This window comes from Hippopotamus amphibius, chromosome 13, assembly GCF_030028045.1.
Source record: "Hippopotamus amphibius kiboko isolate mHipAmp2 chromosome 13, mHipAmp2.hap2, whole genome shotgun sequence".
Lineage (NCBI taxonomy): Eukaryota > Metazoa > Chordata > Mammalia > Artiodactyla > Hippopotamidae > Hippopotamus > Hippopotamus amphibius.
Window position 1 is genome coordinate 25,405,053 of NC_080198.1, and position 19,417 is coordinate 25,424,469.

Below are 19,417 nucleotides of genomic sequence, written 5' to 3' on the forward strand. Positions count from 1 at the left end.
CCAATAACACAACTGAGCACAGTAAGAATCACAGAAGAAGGCCTATTAGGCACTCCTGCAAAACAACACCTTACTTTTTCTAAAGCTCACTACTAATCTTCTATAGTAGGATGTTTCAGCAATCTTTTAAAAAAAATATCAGGCATAAGAAGTAATGAAACAAATTTCATACTGGAGTTTATTTTTCACTCTCGGAAACTACAAATCAAGAGCTGTATCATGTGTGATTGGGGCTGACCGCTGGTACTCTAATTTATTTTAAATTGAGATAATTACCTTCCTCGATCTCTCTCTCTATTAACTTTCCAACACACAAGAGGAAAAAGTATACAATTTCTTTGACATTCAATTTGAGAACGGTTGTCTTAAAATATAGAAGTAAAATACAGAAGTAAACCCAAAGACTGGAATTTCTATACACACAATAAGAAATGAGGAAGGAAACAGCTAAATGTAACCACTGTCCCCTGCCTCAAACCAATTTTAGGGGCTCGAACTAGCCTGTGCATGGGAGGGACTGCCCCAGCCAGGTAGTACGTAGGTGCTACAGCATAAAGAAACGACAGAAACTCCCTCTTCTGGTCAGATGGAAGACCACAGTTTAATGCGGTTGACACAGCAGGTGTGTGTGTATCTTAACTAGTCAACACACAAATTAGCCTTGTGAAATGACTATTAGGAAAAACATCTTTCAGCAAATATAACTAAAATACGGATTTATATCCTGGGACGTCCCCTTTAAAATCTGAACCACAGCCATCCTAATGATTTCTATATGTAGAAGTCAAGAGTAGCACTGGTGAATATTAACTTTATTTTATGTATTTATTTATTACTTATGCTGCTGGAAACTCACGTTTTCACTGCCTCCTTCTAGTGACACAAATCAGAGCCGTTGAAGTAGTTCATTAAGTCACAGTAGCACTAACCTAGAGGGCAGCTCTGACTAGCCTCCAGGTGGAAAGTCAAGACACCGAAATACTGACAGACATTTCCAAAGAAGAATGGGTTTTAAAGCACTGCACGTGATAATGTAGCACTAACAATCTAAACGTCCACCAAAAGGGAACAGGTTTAATTAAATACATTAAGAAAGTGGAATAATAGGCAATCTTTAAAAAGAAGGAAGTAAAATAATGTGCATTAACATGGAAAAATAAGCTAGATCATTAAGTTTAAAAAAGTGAACCTATAATAAGTCAAATTTTTCATGTGTGTGAGGAAACGAGAAATATACAGCCAAATATTGCTTTGTCCAGGATCTAAAAACCTTCCAAGGGTTTATGTCAACCTGTACCCCTGAAAAGTAAGATGGAGGAGATTTACTTATTCTGACTGCATTGATTATCCTCTTGCTGTTGGTTAATGTTTTTCTTTCGTGATGTGCATTACTCTGTTAATAATGAAAAAAAATCAAACACATGTGTTTTTCCTTTTTAATCAGTAAGTTTCTGTTACCCACATGAGAGCATCCTTTTGTTTCCTGGCTTACATGACTAAATTACTATTCCACTAAAACAACAACAACAACAACAAAAACAAGCTCATATACACACTGAAAAAACAACCCCATGATCCACAAGTTAAGTAAATCCACCCAGCTGCTTGGGGCTAAAACTCCGTGAGCCATTCCTCATCCCTTCTTTTCCTGTATCACTCAACCGCAGTCTGTCAGCCAGTCCTGCTGGTCTTCTACTTCCGGGCTGATTCCTATTCCATCCGGACCTCTCAGCCTCTGCTGCTACCATCTTCACCTAAGCTTTCTCTCCAGATCCCGCCCTCACCTTTGCAACGCAGCCCACTAACCATCTCCCTGCTTCCACTCTTGCCCTCCGTGTTCCACAGAGCAACCAGAAATCAGACCAAGACACTTCCTTGCTCAAAATCCTCCACTGACTTCGCATGGCCTGCATCAGCCAATCCTGATTCCTTCCATCTGGCCCCAGCACCCCCTTCTCCAACCTCAGTCTGGACCCCCCTCTCCTCCTTGCACACTGCTTTTCCACCTCCTCACTGGCCTTTCGGCCAAGCTCATGATCTTTGCACCTGCTATTTTCTCTGTGCGGAACACTGCTCCTCCGGATCTTCAAACGGCTAGCTCTTTTTCATCACTGAGCTTACATATCAACTCCTCAGAGCAGCTTTCTTTGACTAGCCTTACCTGAAGTGAATATAAGCTGCATGAAACCAAAGACACTGCTTTCCAAAATCAGTGGAGAGGAATGCCTAGACAGAAACTTGATAAAATATTTGTTAAATGTGTGAATAATATCACTGCCAGTTTATGATTTTTAAAAAAAAAACCCAAAGGCGGGACTTCCCTGGTGGTCCAGTGGGTAAGGCTCCACGCTCCCAATGCAGGGGGCCTGCGTTCGATCCCTGGCTGGGGACTTACATCCCACACGCATGCTGCAACTAAGAAGCCCACATGTCACAACTAAGAAGTCCACGTGCCACAACCAGAGATCCTGCATGCTGCAACTAAAGACCTGGTGCAGCCAAAATAAATAAATTAATATTAAAAAAAAAAACAACTCAAAGCTGCAGACATTACTAAAGGCACAGATTTCAGTATAAAGGAAAATCAATACATTTTAAAACTAGAAATTAAAATGTTGCTCCTACAAATGGCATCAATAACACCACTTTAAATATACCTGCTTATTATACAGCTAAGAAAAAAAGATAAAATTATATTAGGGACAAAGTGATCCTTTATCTGATGCTACTGTTATTTGAAAATTTTAATTAGCACTATATGCTTCGTGGTAAAGAAAAACTGAATTCACTGCATTAATTATACATCATGCTTTTCAGTGACAAAAAGCTTAGATCAAATAGTCAACTTGGAATTTCCTTCGAGAAGGAAACTAATGTCTACCCTGACATTGCTCCCGTTTGATGTGCCTGCTCTGGTTTGCTCCCTTCTCTGGCTCAGCCCCCAACTGCTGGAGAAAGGCCGGGCATGCGTCTTTGAAGCAAAAGAGTGACATACTTTTGGCTCTGCAACAAATTTCAATCTTTATACTGACTGTAGAAATAAGCCAACCAATTCTCTAAAGAAGCTACAAAATGTTATGAGGCTGAAACAAAAAGAGGAGGAGCTTGCCTTTGGACAGCTACTATGATTTAGGGTTAAATAAAGTGGAACAGGCCGAAGAGAAATCCAATGACTATGCTAAATCAAATACCTACCTACTACCGTTACGTCTTCGAATTACTAAATGTCCTCTCTGAGGTAATGGGTTTACAATGCTGACCCAGCCACTCTAAGCAAACTTAAAATTCTACCTGAGCTAGAACATCTGTCATTAATGACAGTTTTGTGATGTGGAATTCATCACATCTTCTCCAGATTTTCTTTTAACTCTATACATCCTTATTATATGCAAAAGAAACAGACGTAACTAGACAGAAAACCCAGCCTGGGACATTTTATCTGTGTGAATGAAATTTAATTTAGGAGTTTGAGCTGTAAACTGGGAATAAAACCATCCATTCAGTGGGTCGCTAAGAACAGGAAATAAGATAACACATGCAAAAACACTTTGTGAGTCAAGTACTATTACAAATTATCATTAGTCTACGGACTTTTAAATGAATGCCAATCCCCAAAAGATTAAGTATTACTGAAAGTTTCCAAGTAGAATAAGACCCAGATTATAAGAATGCAGTGGCCAAATTTAGCTAACAACTGGAGAGAAAAAACATTTTTTTCTTTATCCAAAAACAAAGTTACTTAATAGCCAAATAAAACAACTCATTCAAAACACCCGAATCCATCACTTTCCATGTCTAAATCCAATCGGATGACAAGAGGGCAAGGGTGTTTTCTTTATTAAACAGCAAAACCTCTGCTCTGTGATGCAGATTAACTTAATTATATGATGGCAATCACTGGTCACAACTATGGAAATTGTTGTCAATGGGACTGGCATTTGTGCCAGAAACAGTCCATGGGATCTCACAGAGTAAGATTCATTTTGCTCTTAAGCTAACGTTCTTTGAAACCAATTAATTAGCTCAAAAAAGTATGAGTAATTTCTATTTACTCATCCTCTGATGAAAATGACATTTTAGAAAAATATAATTTATGCTGGCACCTAAAAGAATCCAAACCACCTCAGTGCACTTTAAGGAAGATTACGTCCAAGCAATGCGTGTGGCTGTCAATTTTACAGGATTTGTAATATCTGCAAGTGGAGAAAGCTCTCAGACTGCAGAAGTGTTTCTGCTAAAGGTACTTTCACAAAGTTATGAAAAAGCCAGATTTATGACATCCCCATCTGTGAAGCGAGGTTTGAGAGAGGGGCAGATGTTTTACACCAGGCCCTGACTCCCACGCCACTGACAGCACCAGGGAGGTGCACAACATATAACATCATAGGATAAATGGCAAAGGGTATTTATCTGTGATCCTTCTGCAGGTCAACATAAGAGCTGAGAATTCTGTGGTTAGGTAAGGCATTTCCTAGGCTAGGGTTGGCCTCAGGAGACAGCTCCCTGAACATCAAGAGGAAACCAAATCCAACAGCTTGAGCTGGTGTTTCCCCAAACATGGAGTAGGTATCACTCTCCAACATTAATAACATTAAATCTAAAGTGAAAACTTACTCCCTTCCCAAATCTCTTTCAAGTCTTCTGGTAACATCATGCTACTCTGTGGATGACACTTGCCTAAAACGCGCTGGTCTCCCTTCTAACTAAGGGAGCAGGCTTCAAGGCTCAGCGCTGACACTGGCAAGGGCAGCAACAAAGAACTCAATCTTTTCACTGTATTTATTTCCACACTTACCATCTACGACCAAGGATATTAGTTTTCCCGTTGATGATTCTAGTAAGGTTTTCTTTGTGAAAGATTTATTTAAACAGAAGTGGTCTGATTTAAAGAAAAAAATATTAAGTGGAATTAAAGAAACAAATCATAAAGATGGAACTTGATGGATCACAACTGGGAAAAAGGTGGCAGAGGCATACGTGTTCAGGACTGAGCCACAAGGTGAAAAAGTGGGTCAAGCCTAATTCATCTGAGGCAAAATACTTCAACAGCTGACATTCAAGCAGGGTTTCAATTAACTGTTGAGATGCACCTGTCCAAGCTGAATCAACATCATTCATTTATTTCACCTAGGTAAGATCAGCCCGCGTCTGCCTGAGACGGGTGGAGAGAAATTACGGCATTCTTCACGAGCAAATTCAAAGAGAAGCAGCAGAGCACAGCCCAGCGCAAGCACACAGACTCTAAGCATCACCTGCAAGGCTCTTTCAGCACAGAACCCCACAGGCTCCTCACAAGTCATCAGCTGATCCTGCCTATTCAGATCCAGAGTAAATGTATGTGAACAGGAATACACAGTTTACACGATTCAGTAGCCAGATAAGGACAACACACTTATTCCTAACTAAATTATTAACTCAGATTCCCAACTTGGTCAACAACCTGAAAAGAAAGGCTATAGGGAATGTCACCATCTGAGCCCTCTTTCATACTTAAACTTTTAGAGGCAATTACTGTGAGATTTCCAGCACATGATACAAAAAGTTAAAAATCAGTTAAAAAAACCAAGGGCCTCCTTTCATGCCATCCTTGCTAGACTCAACAAATCTCTGGGCCCTGATCTGTGTCAGCCACCACACCAAGCACAGGAATACAAAGCAGCAGCCCCCATCGAGGGAGGGGACCTGTTGTGAGCATAATACATCCTGGCCAGCCTGTGGGTCAGAACCAGCCTAGATAGCTGTGTGGAATGCAGATTCCCGGGTCCTATCCCTGGCGACTCCCAGCCAGCTAGTCTGCAGTGGGCCGTAGGAAGGGGCCACTTAGGAAGCTCCCCTTGGTTATGGATGCATAGCAGGTTTGGGATTCAATGATTCAGTTATATTTTTAAATCTGAAATGAGCAGTAAGAAACATCTCATTCCTAAAAATACTGAATAACTAAAGAGAAATATGAGGCAGCCTGGACTGTTTCAAAACAGTAAAACATCAAGAAAGCATGGTATTATTATGCAGTTTCCAAGAAAGAAAGCAATCTATACTACAAGAGCAATCAGACTATGAAACTGCAAATGCCAAAATGACACTACAGCCAGTCACCATCATTGCTCCAATGGAAATCCTGGTTCATAGTTAACTCCCAAAAAGGCAGCTTGGCTAGCAAAAAAGTACAGGCACGCTCCACAGATACTACACTGAAGGTATGGTTCCAGACCACCGCAACAAAGTGAATATCGCAAAAAAGCGGGTCACACAAATTCTTTGGTTTCCTGATACTTAGTTTACACTATACTGTAGCCTATTAAGTGTGCAATAGCATTATGACTTAAAAGAATGTACATACCTTAATTTAAAAATACTTGACTTCTAAAAAACGTTAACCATCATCTGAGCCTTTAGCAAGTTGTAGTAGCAACAAAAATCACTGATCAAAGATCACAATAACAAACACAGTAACAATTAAAAAGTCTGAAATGTTTCAGGAATTCCCAAAAATGTGACACAGAGACGGGAAGGCAGCAAACCCAGCTGGAAACATGGCGCCAATGAATCTGCCTGATGTGGGGTCGCCCCCAACTTTCAATTTGTAAAAGACGCACCATCTGCGAAGAACAATAAAGCCAAGCAGGGAAAGTGAGGTCTTCCCGTAGCTCTCTCACTACTCTGGGTCATAACCTGCTCACCAATTCAGAATACCATTACACCAACATGAACTGAGTTATAAGCCTTGCTGCCTTTGCAGCTCCCTCCCCGTCACTGCCAGGCAGCAGTGGTTTTAAAGGAACGGCCTGCTGAATTTTGTAGCAACTACTCATTTGGTCATAAAAGTCACAGATGAGTATCAGAAATACATGAATTCACAGAAGCCTGCCCACACATTTTCACCAGTTTCATCAAAAGATAAGACAGTAGAATCTCTCCTTTGGCAGGTACGAGTTCTTCCTACAGTAATAAACAGATTGCAATGGCTACTTAGAAATTTCTTGAATTTCAAAAACATTTTTTTGGTTTTTTTTTTTGGGGGGGGGGGTGTTAACTCTGGAAAATGAACATGCAGCAAAGTCCTTCTGGAATTACAATAAAGAAAAATGAATTCCAAATACTTCTTCCTGTTACAACCCCTCACCCAAAGACAGAAGAGACACTGCAACATTAGGAATGGTTCTTGGTCTTGGGTCCCCTCCACCTCTCCTTTCAGGTGAGTGAGGTGTCACTCCCAAACCAGCCCAGAGCCATCACACGGTGCCTTCCTCCACTGCGTGGAGTTGCCCCCAAGGCCACACACCTGTCCATCTCCAAACCTCCTGTTTACTCCATCAGCCTTCCTGGCTGCTGCCCCAAAGAGGGACCTCCTTCTAAATTTTCCATCTGAATCTCTCTCTCAGCACTTGGCCCTCATCTTTCTGCCAGAGACTCCCTTCTTTCTTACAGTTTTAATATTTCACTTGCCACTAGAGGGACCAAAGCCCCCATCTAGTGGCCTTTATCAGTTGCATTTCCTGCCTGGCTACAGAAGGCATTGGATTATACATGTGAATCTTGCATCCACACCACACCTTCTTCTATTAATACTTCGCAAGTTACCACAATTGCTTTGTCATTCAACAAGTATCTTATTAGAAGACACTGTGTATGCTACACACTGGTAGAGAAAAAAAGTAGAAATAAGATTTTAAGACTTTCCCTTCCCCCACCCCCTAATACAGACATTCTCTGAGAGACAGAGGAAGATAAAGAAAATCCCCTCCATGAAATGTGCTGTAACTGAGTGAAGTGCTTCTGAAAGAGGCGACCCTCAAGAGGGCCCCCTTCTGCCTAAGGAAGTCCTGGAAGAGGTAACACCTTTAAGTGGGCCTTGACACCAACAGCAGCTGTTCTCAGACTCCTTTCTAATCTACTTTGGCCATTCTCTAGAGCATCAGTAAGTTACATCACTCAGGTGCTAAAAAACCTGTAGCAGGTCCCCACCAACATATCAGGGCCGGGGTGTCTGACGGCACTGAGTTCTCTGAGCAGTCCCAGCCTGCCTTTGCACACAGCTCTTCCACACATGGGTACATCAGCTCCGGCCAATGGAGTCTCCGGGGAGGACGTTCCAGATAGCCTGGAATTTCCAGCCTCTGCGCCTGCTCCCATCATGCCTGCTGCCAACCTGGGGCCACCAAACATGGCTGTTCAGTGCACTAGCTGTGCAGCTGTATGTGGCAGCCCTGTTCATCCCCATCAAAACATTTCCCATTTTAGGGGATTTTAGGTGATTTTTTTTTTTTAAGTTTTTCTGCATTCTCCACAATGGACCTGTATTACACACCTAAAAATTGAGGGGAAAAAATCTGCACATGGGAAAAATAACCCATTCTACCCTTCAGAAGAGGCCAATGTGAAGGCGATTTCCTTTAAGAAGCCTGCTTTGAGTTTACTGTGCAAGAAGCAATTCGCGCTCCTCCTTGCTCTTAAGACCTTGGACTGTTTCACAACTTTCAACACATCTTCCTGAATCTACGGCTGTACCCTTTCTCTCATACCTGTCAGTGTTGGGCACTGCATGAGGGGCTTCGCCACACTGTTTCATTTCATCCTCTCTGGGAACCAGTGAGCTTGCTATTACTGTCCCCACATTATAACAAAGGAAGCCAAGGTTGGAAAATTTGCTCAAGGCAAAGACCTAACCTATGGTTCTTGCAAGTTGAGATTTAAATCCACTCTAATCTGGCTTCAAAATCCTTAACTCCAAAATATTTGGCAACTGATTAACTGCCTGTTCTGATACTAGCCACTTAGTCTTAAGCAAGGAGACAATATCTTATTCAGCTTTGTACTCACTCTGGTGCCTATTCCTGGGCCTCACCCAGAAGCAGAAACTCAAAGAACTTTTTATGATTACATAAAAGATTCCTTGGGGAAAAAGGTGGGATGTTGATTATGATGGTGTGACTCTTAAAACAACTGCTGGGACTTCCCTGGTGGCACAGTGGTTAAGAATCTGCCTGCCAATGCAGGGGGCACGGGTTGGATCCCTAGGCTGGGAAGATCCCACATGCTGCGGAGCAACTAAGCCAGTGCATCACAACTACTGAGCCTGCACTCTAGAGCCAGCGAGCCACAACTATTGAGCCCGCGAGCTGCAACTACTGAAGCCCACACATCTAGAGCCTATGCTCTGCAACGAGAAGCCACCGCAATGAGAAGCCTGCACACCACAACAAAGAGTAGCCCCTACTCGCTGCAACTAGAGAAAGCCCTCACGCATCAATGAAGACCCAATACAGCCACAAAAAAAAAATTTTTTTTTTTAAATCAGCAAAAAACAAAACAAAAAACAACTGTTGTCCAGCCCGACAAAAAAGCCCTGTATGTTCAAAGCGGGGCTGTGTCCCCAGCTCTACTCCCCCACTTAGCCTTAGTCTATTACCATCTTTATCTCTGAACCATGCTCCCTGCTTCTACCCTTCTCTCACAGTCTATTCCCAGCAAATCAACCAGTGAGATGGTCTTGTGTTACTCCCTTACATAAACCTTCCAATGCCACCCAAACGGCTTATTCCTCTGGCCTACAAGCCTGTGCACGAACAGGGTCCTGGCCCAAAAGGCCTGACTTCCCAAGTCTCTACTTTCCCCTCTAACTTCACTAGCCTTCTTCAGGTCCGTGCCCTGGCGCTGTCCTCTGTATCGGATGCGTTTATTCCAGATCGCCGCATGGGTGGCTCCCTCTCAACACTTAGGGCTCAGGTCACCAGGGTCACCTCCTTAGAGGCTTTGCTTGAACTCTATTACAGAAAGGCTCTGCTGTTACTCTCCGTCTCAAGCCTGCATTTGTAGAAGTGAGAACAATGATGAAACAACTCACAGCTATTTAAGTAAACATGTCTAGTCAGTTTTGCCTTTCTCTCCAGTGAGATTTTAAACTACATGGAGGTAGGAATCTTACCACATTCCCAGTGCCTGAAACAAGCTGACTGCTCAAATACTTCTGAGCTGTTACTGAATCTAACTGGATATAAAATTAAGTTTTATGATCAGGATTTTTTAAAACACTTTAGGCAGCATTATGACAATGCGAAACAATCCTATTTGGATTCTCCCATGACTGACATTGAGACAACAACAGGCTTGGAGCATAAAAGACCAGGAGCAGCTCAGAGGTTCATGGAACTGAAGTCACAATGCCTCATTCTAAGCACAAGCACATTTTGAGGGGGGGAAGACAGCACAGCTCCATCATATGCACAAATTACAGCAAGACGGGTTTACAACTACTGAACCTGGACGTTTCAAAATCACATTTCCTTTAAAAGAAGGAATGTCTCTATACTCTGTGTGTGTATATATAATTTTCCCATCCACTAAATTCACAACCGTGAGATCTAGAAGGAAACAAACCTTTTACTACACTGATACAGCATTTCAGCAAAGATTTTATACAATACATTTTTTCCCTGTCAAATTTTAACAAAAATCAGAAAATGCACATCCCTTTCAAGAAAATTCAGAAGATACCCAACATCTCATAGGCATTAACCCATTCAGTGCATTAGAAAACCTACTTCCTGACAGGGTAAGGGATATTATATCCTACCCATGCTGTCACTGGTCTTCAGTTTGAATTCCGCTCTTTTACTCTCTAATAATCATTTTTAAATGGTTAAGCACTTACCATGATGTGATTGAAATGCTTGCGGTTTGACAACCTGATTACAGTCGTTACACACCACCAAGTAGAAATCATCGTGGGCTGGACAGAGACCAAATATTGGCATGTCTGCAATAAAGAAAGAGAGCATCACTCACTCATGTGGTTCTTGTTAATATGAAATCGTCTGCGGTGGCAACAGTTTCTAAAGGAGCTGCCTTATGATAAAGTGCAAAGGATAAAGTTATTCCAGTTTAAAGGAACTGATGTGACACATCATGACTATTAAGAGAGAAATCAAATCAGGCTTACAAAAACACTGTTATAAAGGGTTAAAATAAAATGCACGACAAAGCATTAGTAGGAGGTAAAACAGGCAAATTTATGAAAATGCGAACAATGAATACATTCACATAGTAAAGCAACTTTAGATGAGCTCCACCAAGGGTTATGAGGAAGAATCTGCAACTACATAAAATGCCTAGCAATTCATCAAGCTGTACCATCTAATGGTTTTGTGTGTTTAACTATGCATTCTATTCCAGCCATCTGGTCTCTGCATTCTATGGAACAGTTGAGAAAGGAAGCAGAGGTTTCACTGAAGAGTAAAACTGCTGGTTTTGTCACCATGTAATACAAAGAAAATTATTTTCATACTTTTTTTCTTTTCAGGTCACAACTAACCTTAGTCCTTTTGCTTATGTATACTGATGCCACTGGACAGAAAGAACTTCAGTACAAGCACAACATTTCATACATTAATCTCAGTTCAGTCACTAGAATAAGGCAAGATACAAGTTGCATTTTTTTATAGTAAGAAGTTAACTTAAAACACAGATGTAAAACTAGACTATCTACACATACATGAAAACTGGAAGTATAGTAACTTGATACCTGGTAATATACGGTTAATTAAAAAGTCCTAACTGTGGACAATTAATTATTAGTAACAATCTAGGGAACAGAGCTAACAGTTCAAATCCAGAACCTAAACCTCTTAAATATTTCAAAATTGGTATTTTACACTATATGCACTATTTAGAATATCTGCAGTGAATGGATAACTAGCACATTTCAATTAGGCAACTATTTTAGTAGGTCAAATACCAACTTTAAAGGGGGCAAAAAGATAGGAAAAGCTGATTAGCATCTGCTTTCTTTCCTGTAAGATTTAATTTCACACTTTCTCCAGCTTGGGTGAGCTTGGTGGTTTTAAAGGAAACAGAAAATGCCCTGAGGTGATGTAAAGTGATGATAATCTCTAAAATGTCAAATTGTTGATCTAATATCTACATAAAGCTATAGCTCAGATTTTCTTAAACAGTTTCTATTACACTGAACTGCACAGATAGCTAGCTGTCAATCTGAAATATACCAGGGGCCAACACGATTCTGGGATGCAGCAGTGGCACTTAGCAGGTTCTGCATGCTAGGATCTCATTTTATACTCACAACTACTTAGGTATTGATATCATTATAACCCTGCTCTAGAGAGGAGGAAACTGATTCATAGGAAGGTGAACTACTTTGTCTAAGTCAATAGCTGAGATTTGATTCTGACTCGTAACAATGGCTTGAATTTGGTCCCTTGAAGACCAGAGGAATATGATTTCTAGAAATTCCTTCCAGATTCCAACTCCAGTAAGTTGAACGTCAGGGCTGAACACCTTGACAGCAAAAAACTGATAAGATAACATAAGAAGGTTCTAACAGACTGCTGACTTCTGTGACTAAGCTTAATAATTCATAAAAAATAAGAGCCAAACAATGTGCTATTTTCTTTGAAAGCATGCCCACATTGAGTTAAAAATAGTACATGTGGGAGAAGAGAAAAGGTTATATCCACGCAATGATCAACATGTAATACGCCACTTTCAATGGCTACAGTTTGACGTGACATTTCTTATCTTTTTTTTTTTTTTTTTTGGCCACACTGTGTGGCTTGTGGCATCTTAGTTCCCCAACCAGGGATTGAACCTGGGTCCCCTGCATTGGACGTGCAGAGTCTTAACCACTGGACCATCAGGGACGTCCCAACATTTCATTTTTTAAAATAAAAATTTAAGGTAGTTTACCTTAAGTTCCATATATCCCTATGCTAAATCACTCCGATACAGGACAACTAAGATGGAAAGTATGAATTACAGAAATGGCAAAACATTCATAATTCACAAATGCCTATAAATGTCAAATCAACAGCTTCATTAATGAAATCAACTTGATTAGTTTTATTAAGTAAACAGTAGTTAAAGTATTACCTTACGTGGTCTCAGTTTAGACTTCAGGTTAGACTTGGGCCTCTGCAGTGTGCCTGGGTTGTGTGGTTTCTCACAGCACTCTACGTCAAGCAGTGCTGCTTAAAACACGTCACTTTGCCAGATACCAGGTACTGCTGGGGGCTAGCCTCCCACCCCTTTATAAATAAGGCAGTTGTAAAAAATAAAAAAAGTATAGTAATCCTTTCAAATAATAAGAATTCACTTGGCCGCAATGATGTTTATGTGGAATATTGGGTTTTTTTTCTTTTTCTTTTTAAATTCTGATTCCTTTGATCCTTTTGTGAGACTCAGAAACACTAATAAAACTAAGTGAGTAGGGGTGAGTCTATGAGGGGCCAGGAATTTATACTTCTGTGGAAAGTTCCATTTCCTCAATAACTTATACTTATTTGCGATTGATGATGACAAAAGCGATGGCCATTTTAAAGATGAGCAGGAGGCATTTTCTGAGAGACTACTATATGCCAGTTTCTGAGCTAAGCTCGTCTCATAAGCTTTATCCTACAACATAATCCTCATTTTACCAAGGGAGACAAGAACTTGTCTAATTTCACCCAGCAAGAAAGCACAACCACAGATGATTGAACCTGGTGTACCCCCCCCCCCCCAAAAAAAAAAAAGAAAGCACAACCAGGACTCAAACTCAGGTTTGCAGCATCTGTGAACTTAGTTCTTCATCTCTTAGTAGCGCATCACATCTCCCTAAAAAGCCTCTGTGTGTGTGTGTGTTTCCTTCCCTGTGGAAAGAAACATGGTACACTTAAATGCAGTTCATGTTACCCTATGAAATCAAGTTCCTGTTAGGAGAACCTAGAGCAACTTTAATTTTAGCTTTCAAAATTCTTTACTTTCAGATATCCTTATTTGGATGTAAGCTAGAGGATACAAAATAATTTAAATAAAATGTCTTCTTCGGGAAAAAAAAAAAAGGGAGTTCTATATCCTTTTTTCTGCACTGGGACATTCCAGAGGCCTTAGCAAGAGGAACAGCATGTGTAATGTTGTGGTAACGGAGAAAATGAAATAATGTTTGTGAGAGACAGTATGTATGTTTCTGAATATTTTTAAAGTGAAAGTTCATAATCAGCCCATCTACAAATTAACATATGGAACTTGCCCAAATGCAAGAAGAGAAAAGCTTCATTTATGACAGAAAACAAAACACAGTTCCTACCAAGTTAAGGTGAGTTCCTATTGAGTTAAAAAAAAAAAAGTTTGCTAAATAGTCTTTAAATACAGAACTTAAACCATTATACGAAATATAATGAAAGTTTTAAAACTGTGCTTGACCCCATGGACTCTGCCCTAATTTGAAAGAATGGATTTTACTATGTGTAAGCCCTAAGTCTTTCTCAGGATTCAGGTCACCCTGATCTTTCAATTACCGGCACCAACATCTAGGCCAACATATGCTTTGGAGACCCCAGGCCAGCAGAGCAGGAGGGAAGGGATTTAAGCACACGGACACGTGAGCACACATGTACAGAACCTCCAGAGTCCCGTGCAGAATGAAGGCCCTCTGGCCAAGGCCAGTCCTGGACACTTTGGTGCTGCCATCCCCATTTTGAGGACTGTGCCCAACAACCAAACAAGCTCTGTAGCAAAGCATTGCACCTTTGCAGTACCCTGTGCATCTCCCCTCTCCCACACACCCAAACTTCCACATGCCAACGATGCCCACATTTCTCTCTCTAGCCCAGACGGCTCCCAAGCGCTGTCTAGACTCACATATCCAACTGCCTACTAGACACTGCCATCTGGATGTCTTTCGTGCATCTCCAACTAAACAAGCACGTCCAAGAGAGCTTTGCTTTCCACCCTGCCCTGTTCCCCGCCCCCCAAAATCTTCCCCCTTTTGGATAAATGACCCTACTCATCTTCTCAAACTACAAACCCAGACATCACCTCTGACTCTGCTTCCCTCACCACACCCAGGCCACCAGCAGGTCCCATCAGCTCTACTGCAACACCTCTGTCCACGTCTCTCCATTGTTTAGGCCACCGTGGTAAAGCCTGTCACCAGCACCTTTCCTGTGGACTATGGAAGAAGTCTCCCACATGGTCGACAATCGCTTCCGCACAGGTGCCAGAGTGATTCCTTGAAATCCTCAAAGATCATGTGACTACCATTAAAATTTCCCAAGTGACTTCCCACTCCTCTGGGCATAATATCCCAGCCTTTACCATAACCCCCAAGGCACCGCCAGAGGTTTACCCCCTCCCTCCATCCCCTGTCCCCTCAGTCCCTGTTCCCTCTCCTGGGCTCGCTCTGCCCAGGCACACTGACCTCCATTCTCTCCTTAGAGAGCTTTCCTCCGCCAGACTCTGCCCTTGCTCTTCACCAGATGCCTCGTGCACTCTCGCACATCAGGTCTCAGCTCAGCTGTCATCTCTTCAGAGGGCTCTCTCCAGCTCCTCCCCAATGAGTTATTCTCTGTCACAGGTATTTTAAGCAGAGCGGCTGTGTGGGCCACTCCCCAGCGCTCTGAATCCAAGGTGACCTTGGGCAAGTTCTGTAACCTCTTTGAATTTCAGTCTCTTCATGTGTCAAATAGTGAGGATCACAGTACCTAATCCCCCAGGCACGCCCCCAGGGTAGAAAGAGTAGGAGAGCCAATACATGCAAAGCCTTAGACGGCCCCAGCATGGGTCTTACTCAATGTTCCCCAACAGCCTGCGAGGTAGGAGTCACGCACCCCCACCGTACTGCTCACGAAACTAAAGCACACAGACACTGAGATCTTACAACCTAGTAAGTAGCAGAGTCAAGATTTGAACCCAGGTCTCCCGGGCTCAAAAGCCCAGGTATTTCCCACATTCTCTCCGAAACACTGCCAGGATCTGCCTCCTCCGTGCCACTCCCACTGCCGGTGCGCAAGGTCAGAGCCTGGTGGCCTCCGCACACTGGTACAGCTCTCCTAAACAGAGCCTGCGTTTCTTCCCTCTCCAGCCTCCTCCACTCTGCTGCCAAAGCCACCAAACTGCAAAGTAATAAGGCCATTCCTGTCCTTGAAGACCTCTGCTGGCTCCAAAGTGGGATCTGCACCCCTGACCTACCTCTCTGTAAGCAAGGTCCTAGCACTCTTTCTCCTCCCATCTCTCCAGGCTGAGTCAACCTGCTCTAGACTCAAGACTGCATGGGTCTTCTCAGAACCTGCCTTGTTCTCTGCAATCCTACCTTCTGGACACAACTGTTCCTGCAGCACAGAAAGCTCTTCTCTCTTCCTTCTGGAATCCCCACCATTCAACAAGAGCTGTGCTCTTATTCACACCATCCATATCTCCATCACAGTCCTTCACTCACTGACGTATGACTTTTGAATGGTAATTTATAAGTGGATGTCCCTGTAGCCCTGTCGGACAGCAGACTCCTTGCCTTGCCTAGCACAGACCCTGAGAAGCGGGCTCTCGCTGTGACTGTGAAGTAATGACAGGCATCTGGAACTCTCGTGTAGCTTCCAGTTGCTCTGAGGATAAGAACTAAGACCCTCGACAAGGCTCTCTCCCTGCTGGCTGCCTGCACCTGGCCGCTCTGGCCTCCATTTTGCCCTGGAGCACACCAGGCTCTCTTCTGTCACAGCACCACGGTGCCTGCTGTTCCCTCAACTTGAACTTCCTTCCTCCAGATCTTGACCTGGCTTTTTACTTTACTTCATTTGATCTCGGCTTCAATGTCATTTCCTCGGAGACTTGGCTAGTCAGGGCCCCGTTACCTGCTCTCAGAGCACTGACTTAGCCTTACCCTGCAGCACCATGCCCCGTTTGTAACTATCCATCTAAGTGTGTGAGCCTTAATCTCCTCCTGCCAAACTAAGGTCCACATCTGTCTTGTTTTCTGCTCTAGAGACGGTGCCTAACTTGATGGATAGGAAGCAGCAAATGAAGGTACCAATACTATTAGGTGGATAGTGACTGAAGTATTAGGTGAAGTTCCTGTGGTGCCACCGTAAGTCAGGGGTATAATTGTGCCTTTATATCATGTAACGACATACAGTCACCCACTAGAACTGGGTATCCAGTGAGATAAAAGGTCAAGGGTGAGAAGGCTTCCCTTGAACACATGGTCCCATTCCTGAGGGCAGTTTCTAGTAAAATTTTGTGTTTTAGGGTCTGATTCGCAAATATGCACAATGGTGAATTCTCTTACGCTAGTGTGTGCAGTGCAGTAACTAAGAGCAGTTCTGGTGTCAGACTACTGAGATTCAAGTCCCTATTCTTTCTCTTACGAGCTACGTGAACACAGTTAAATTATGAACCTCTCGAACTTCAGTTTCCTCATCTGTAAAATACAGCGAACAGGACCTACACGTCACAGTGCTATTGTGGATGAAATGAACTAATCCGTGGACGGCATTCCAAGCTGAACACACAGTAAACACTCAGTGTTAGCAAAATAAACAAAAACACACAACGTACACACACCAGACATGTCCTGCTGCAAGGGCCCCTGTTCTCACTGATTAAACTGGCAGGAGATTGATAGATACACCAAATGGCAACTGACTATTTTACAGTGTGAGCTTAACTCAGGTGGCTCTGCCCCTGCTGCCGAGCACACACGCCTCCCTGTGAGCAGGGAAAGGCAGGGGAGAGGCAGAGGAGACGGGCCGGCGCTCCCCCTGCAGAGGGTCAAGGCCCAAGTTTCGGAGTTTAAGCTTTACCCTGCGAGGCTGGGAGAAGCATGGTTTTAAGGAAGGAAGCCACGTGATACAAAAGGTCACTCTGGCATGAGTGTGGATCTACTGTGGTAAGGGGCTGAGGGGGTGGTCCCCAAGGGCCAATGCAAAAGTCAGAGAGAGACAGGAAGTGCCCGTGGGATGAAGATGGGAGACAGCAGACTGAAGACATACTCTGAGGAACTCTGCAAAGAACTGGGGAGACCATGGACAGGGGGTGAGGCAGAGGGGAGAAAGCCAAAGATGGGCTGAAGTTTGTTCCTTGCTCACTGTAGCTAATGTGGCTGCACGGCTAGTGGGAGACACAGATGGAAGAACTTAGCTTGCTAAGGCAATAGAGCCTGACAGTTAAAGACACAGCCGCTAGGACCACACGGGCTGCATTCAAATCCCAGCCTTGCCACTTGGTGTCCTCATCTATAAATGGGAAAAGTAAGAGTACCTATCTCACAGGTTGTAGGAAGAACTAATGAACAGATGTAAAATGTTCAGAACAATGCAAAGTACTTTGTAAACATGAGCCATTTTTTGTCATCTTCCAGATCACTTTTCTCTGGTCTTTGATCTAAATAGTGGTTGTCTTCCCCCTACCTATTCCAACTCCCCCACCCACACACACACAGTAACCAGTGATGTTTTTAAATCATAAATGTCAACCTGATTAAACCCTTAGTTTACTATGTAAACTATTCCAATGTAGTCAGAATGAAAACCAATGCTTAGAAGGCCCTGCCTGATCTCTGCAACCTTAAGACACGGTCGCTCTTCACCCATGCCAGAGCTCTATCTCCTTGACAGTTATGCCCACAGGCCAACCACTTTCCCACCCCATGGCCTTTGCTAATTCTGTTCCTCTATACAGAATGCTTTGCCTGGCTGGCTCCGGATCATGGCTTACATTCCAATGAAAGACCTTCCCTGACCACCCAATTGAAAGCAGGACCTTATCTCCTCAGGCAATTCTCTCTCTTCACTCATTAGTTATCTGCAGTTTGTGTTTTGGCTATGGCCCTATGATACAAACTTCGTAAGGGCAGAGGCCATGTCTGGCGCACGGCAGGTTCTCAACAAAAGAATCTGAGAAAGGCCTCTACGTGAGACTTCCCAAGTTCAAATTCCAATGACATCACTCACGAGGAGTATGAACTCAGGCAAGTTCTTCAGCTTCAGTACCCTCATTTGTAAAATGGGGATGATAACAGTAGCTGCCTTAATGGGTAGTTCTGAGGATGAAATGAGTTAGTATCCATAAAGCTGTCAGAACTATGTCTGGCACGGAGCATGTGCTAGGTCTGTCTTACCTATTATGACTATAATTATTTCCATTTTTACTGTCAGTAGGTTACATTGGCCACTGCTTCTACTCTTTGCTGGTCTACAGCCACCACCTCTTGTACACTCAATGTATTAAGTACTCACTGTATGTCAGGTATCACGGCGAGTACTCTATGTACATCAATCTTTCACGTACCAAATGTCTACTGTGCCTAGACACGATTCTAGGTAGTGGGTATACATCAGTGAACAAAAATCACAAGAGCAACAATACCTGAGAAGCAGTACATATAACAAAAATAATAATAGTTTGCAATTACTGAGCACTCACTATGTTCCAGTGCTAAGTATTAACTCATTTGCTCTTCACAATACCACCCACTTTTCACTTTATATCTATTCCCACTTTATAGATAAAGCAAGTGAAGAACAAGATTACCTGCCTTAAGTCACAGAGCCAGTACATGGAGGAGCTGAGATCTGAAGATAGGCTACTCCCAAGCACATGCTCCTCACCACCTCACAAGAGCCTCAGCGGTGCTCAACATACTCCCAGCCTC

The 19,417-nt window shown here is 42.8% G+C and overlaps 1 protein-coding gene and 1 non-coding gene across 5 annotated transcripts in view; both read right to left on the bottom strand.

Moving 5' to 3' along the window:
* Nucleotides 1-19,417, bottom strand: part of ATXN7 (ataxin 7) — a 125,077-nt gene that overhangs the window by 34,755 nt on the left and 70,905 nt on the right. For all 4 annotated transcript variants that reach the window (XM_057704733.1, XM_057704731.1, XM_057704729.1 and 1 more), the window contains one exon: nucleotides 10,652-10,756. In XM_057704733.1, coding sequence (XP_057560716.1) covers nucleotides 10,652-10,754 — 103 coding nt within the window. In that variant the 5' untranslated portion in view covers nucleotides 10,755-10,756. The remainder of the gene's footprint in view (nucleotides 1-10,651; nucleotides 10,757-19,417) is intronic.
* TRNAG-UCC (transfer RNA glycine (anticodon UCC)) lies at nucleotides 12,584-12,656 on the bottom strand. Its single transcript has one exon. It is a non-coding gene; the product is annotated as a tRNA-Gly (tRNA).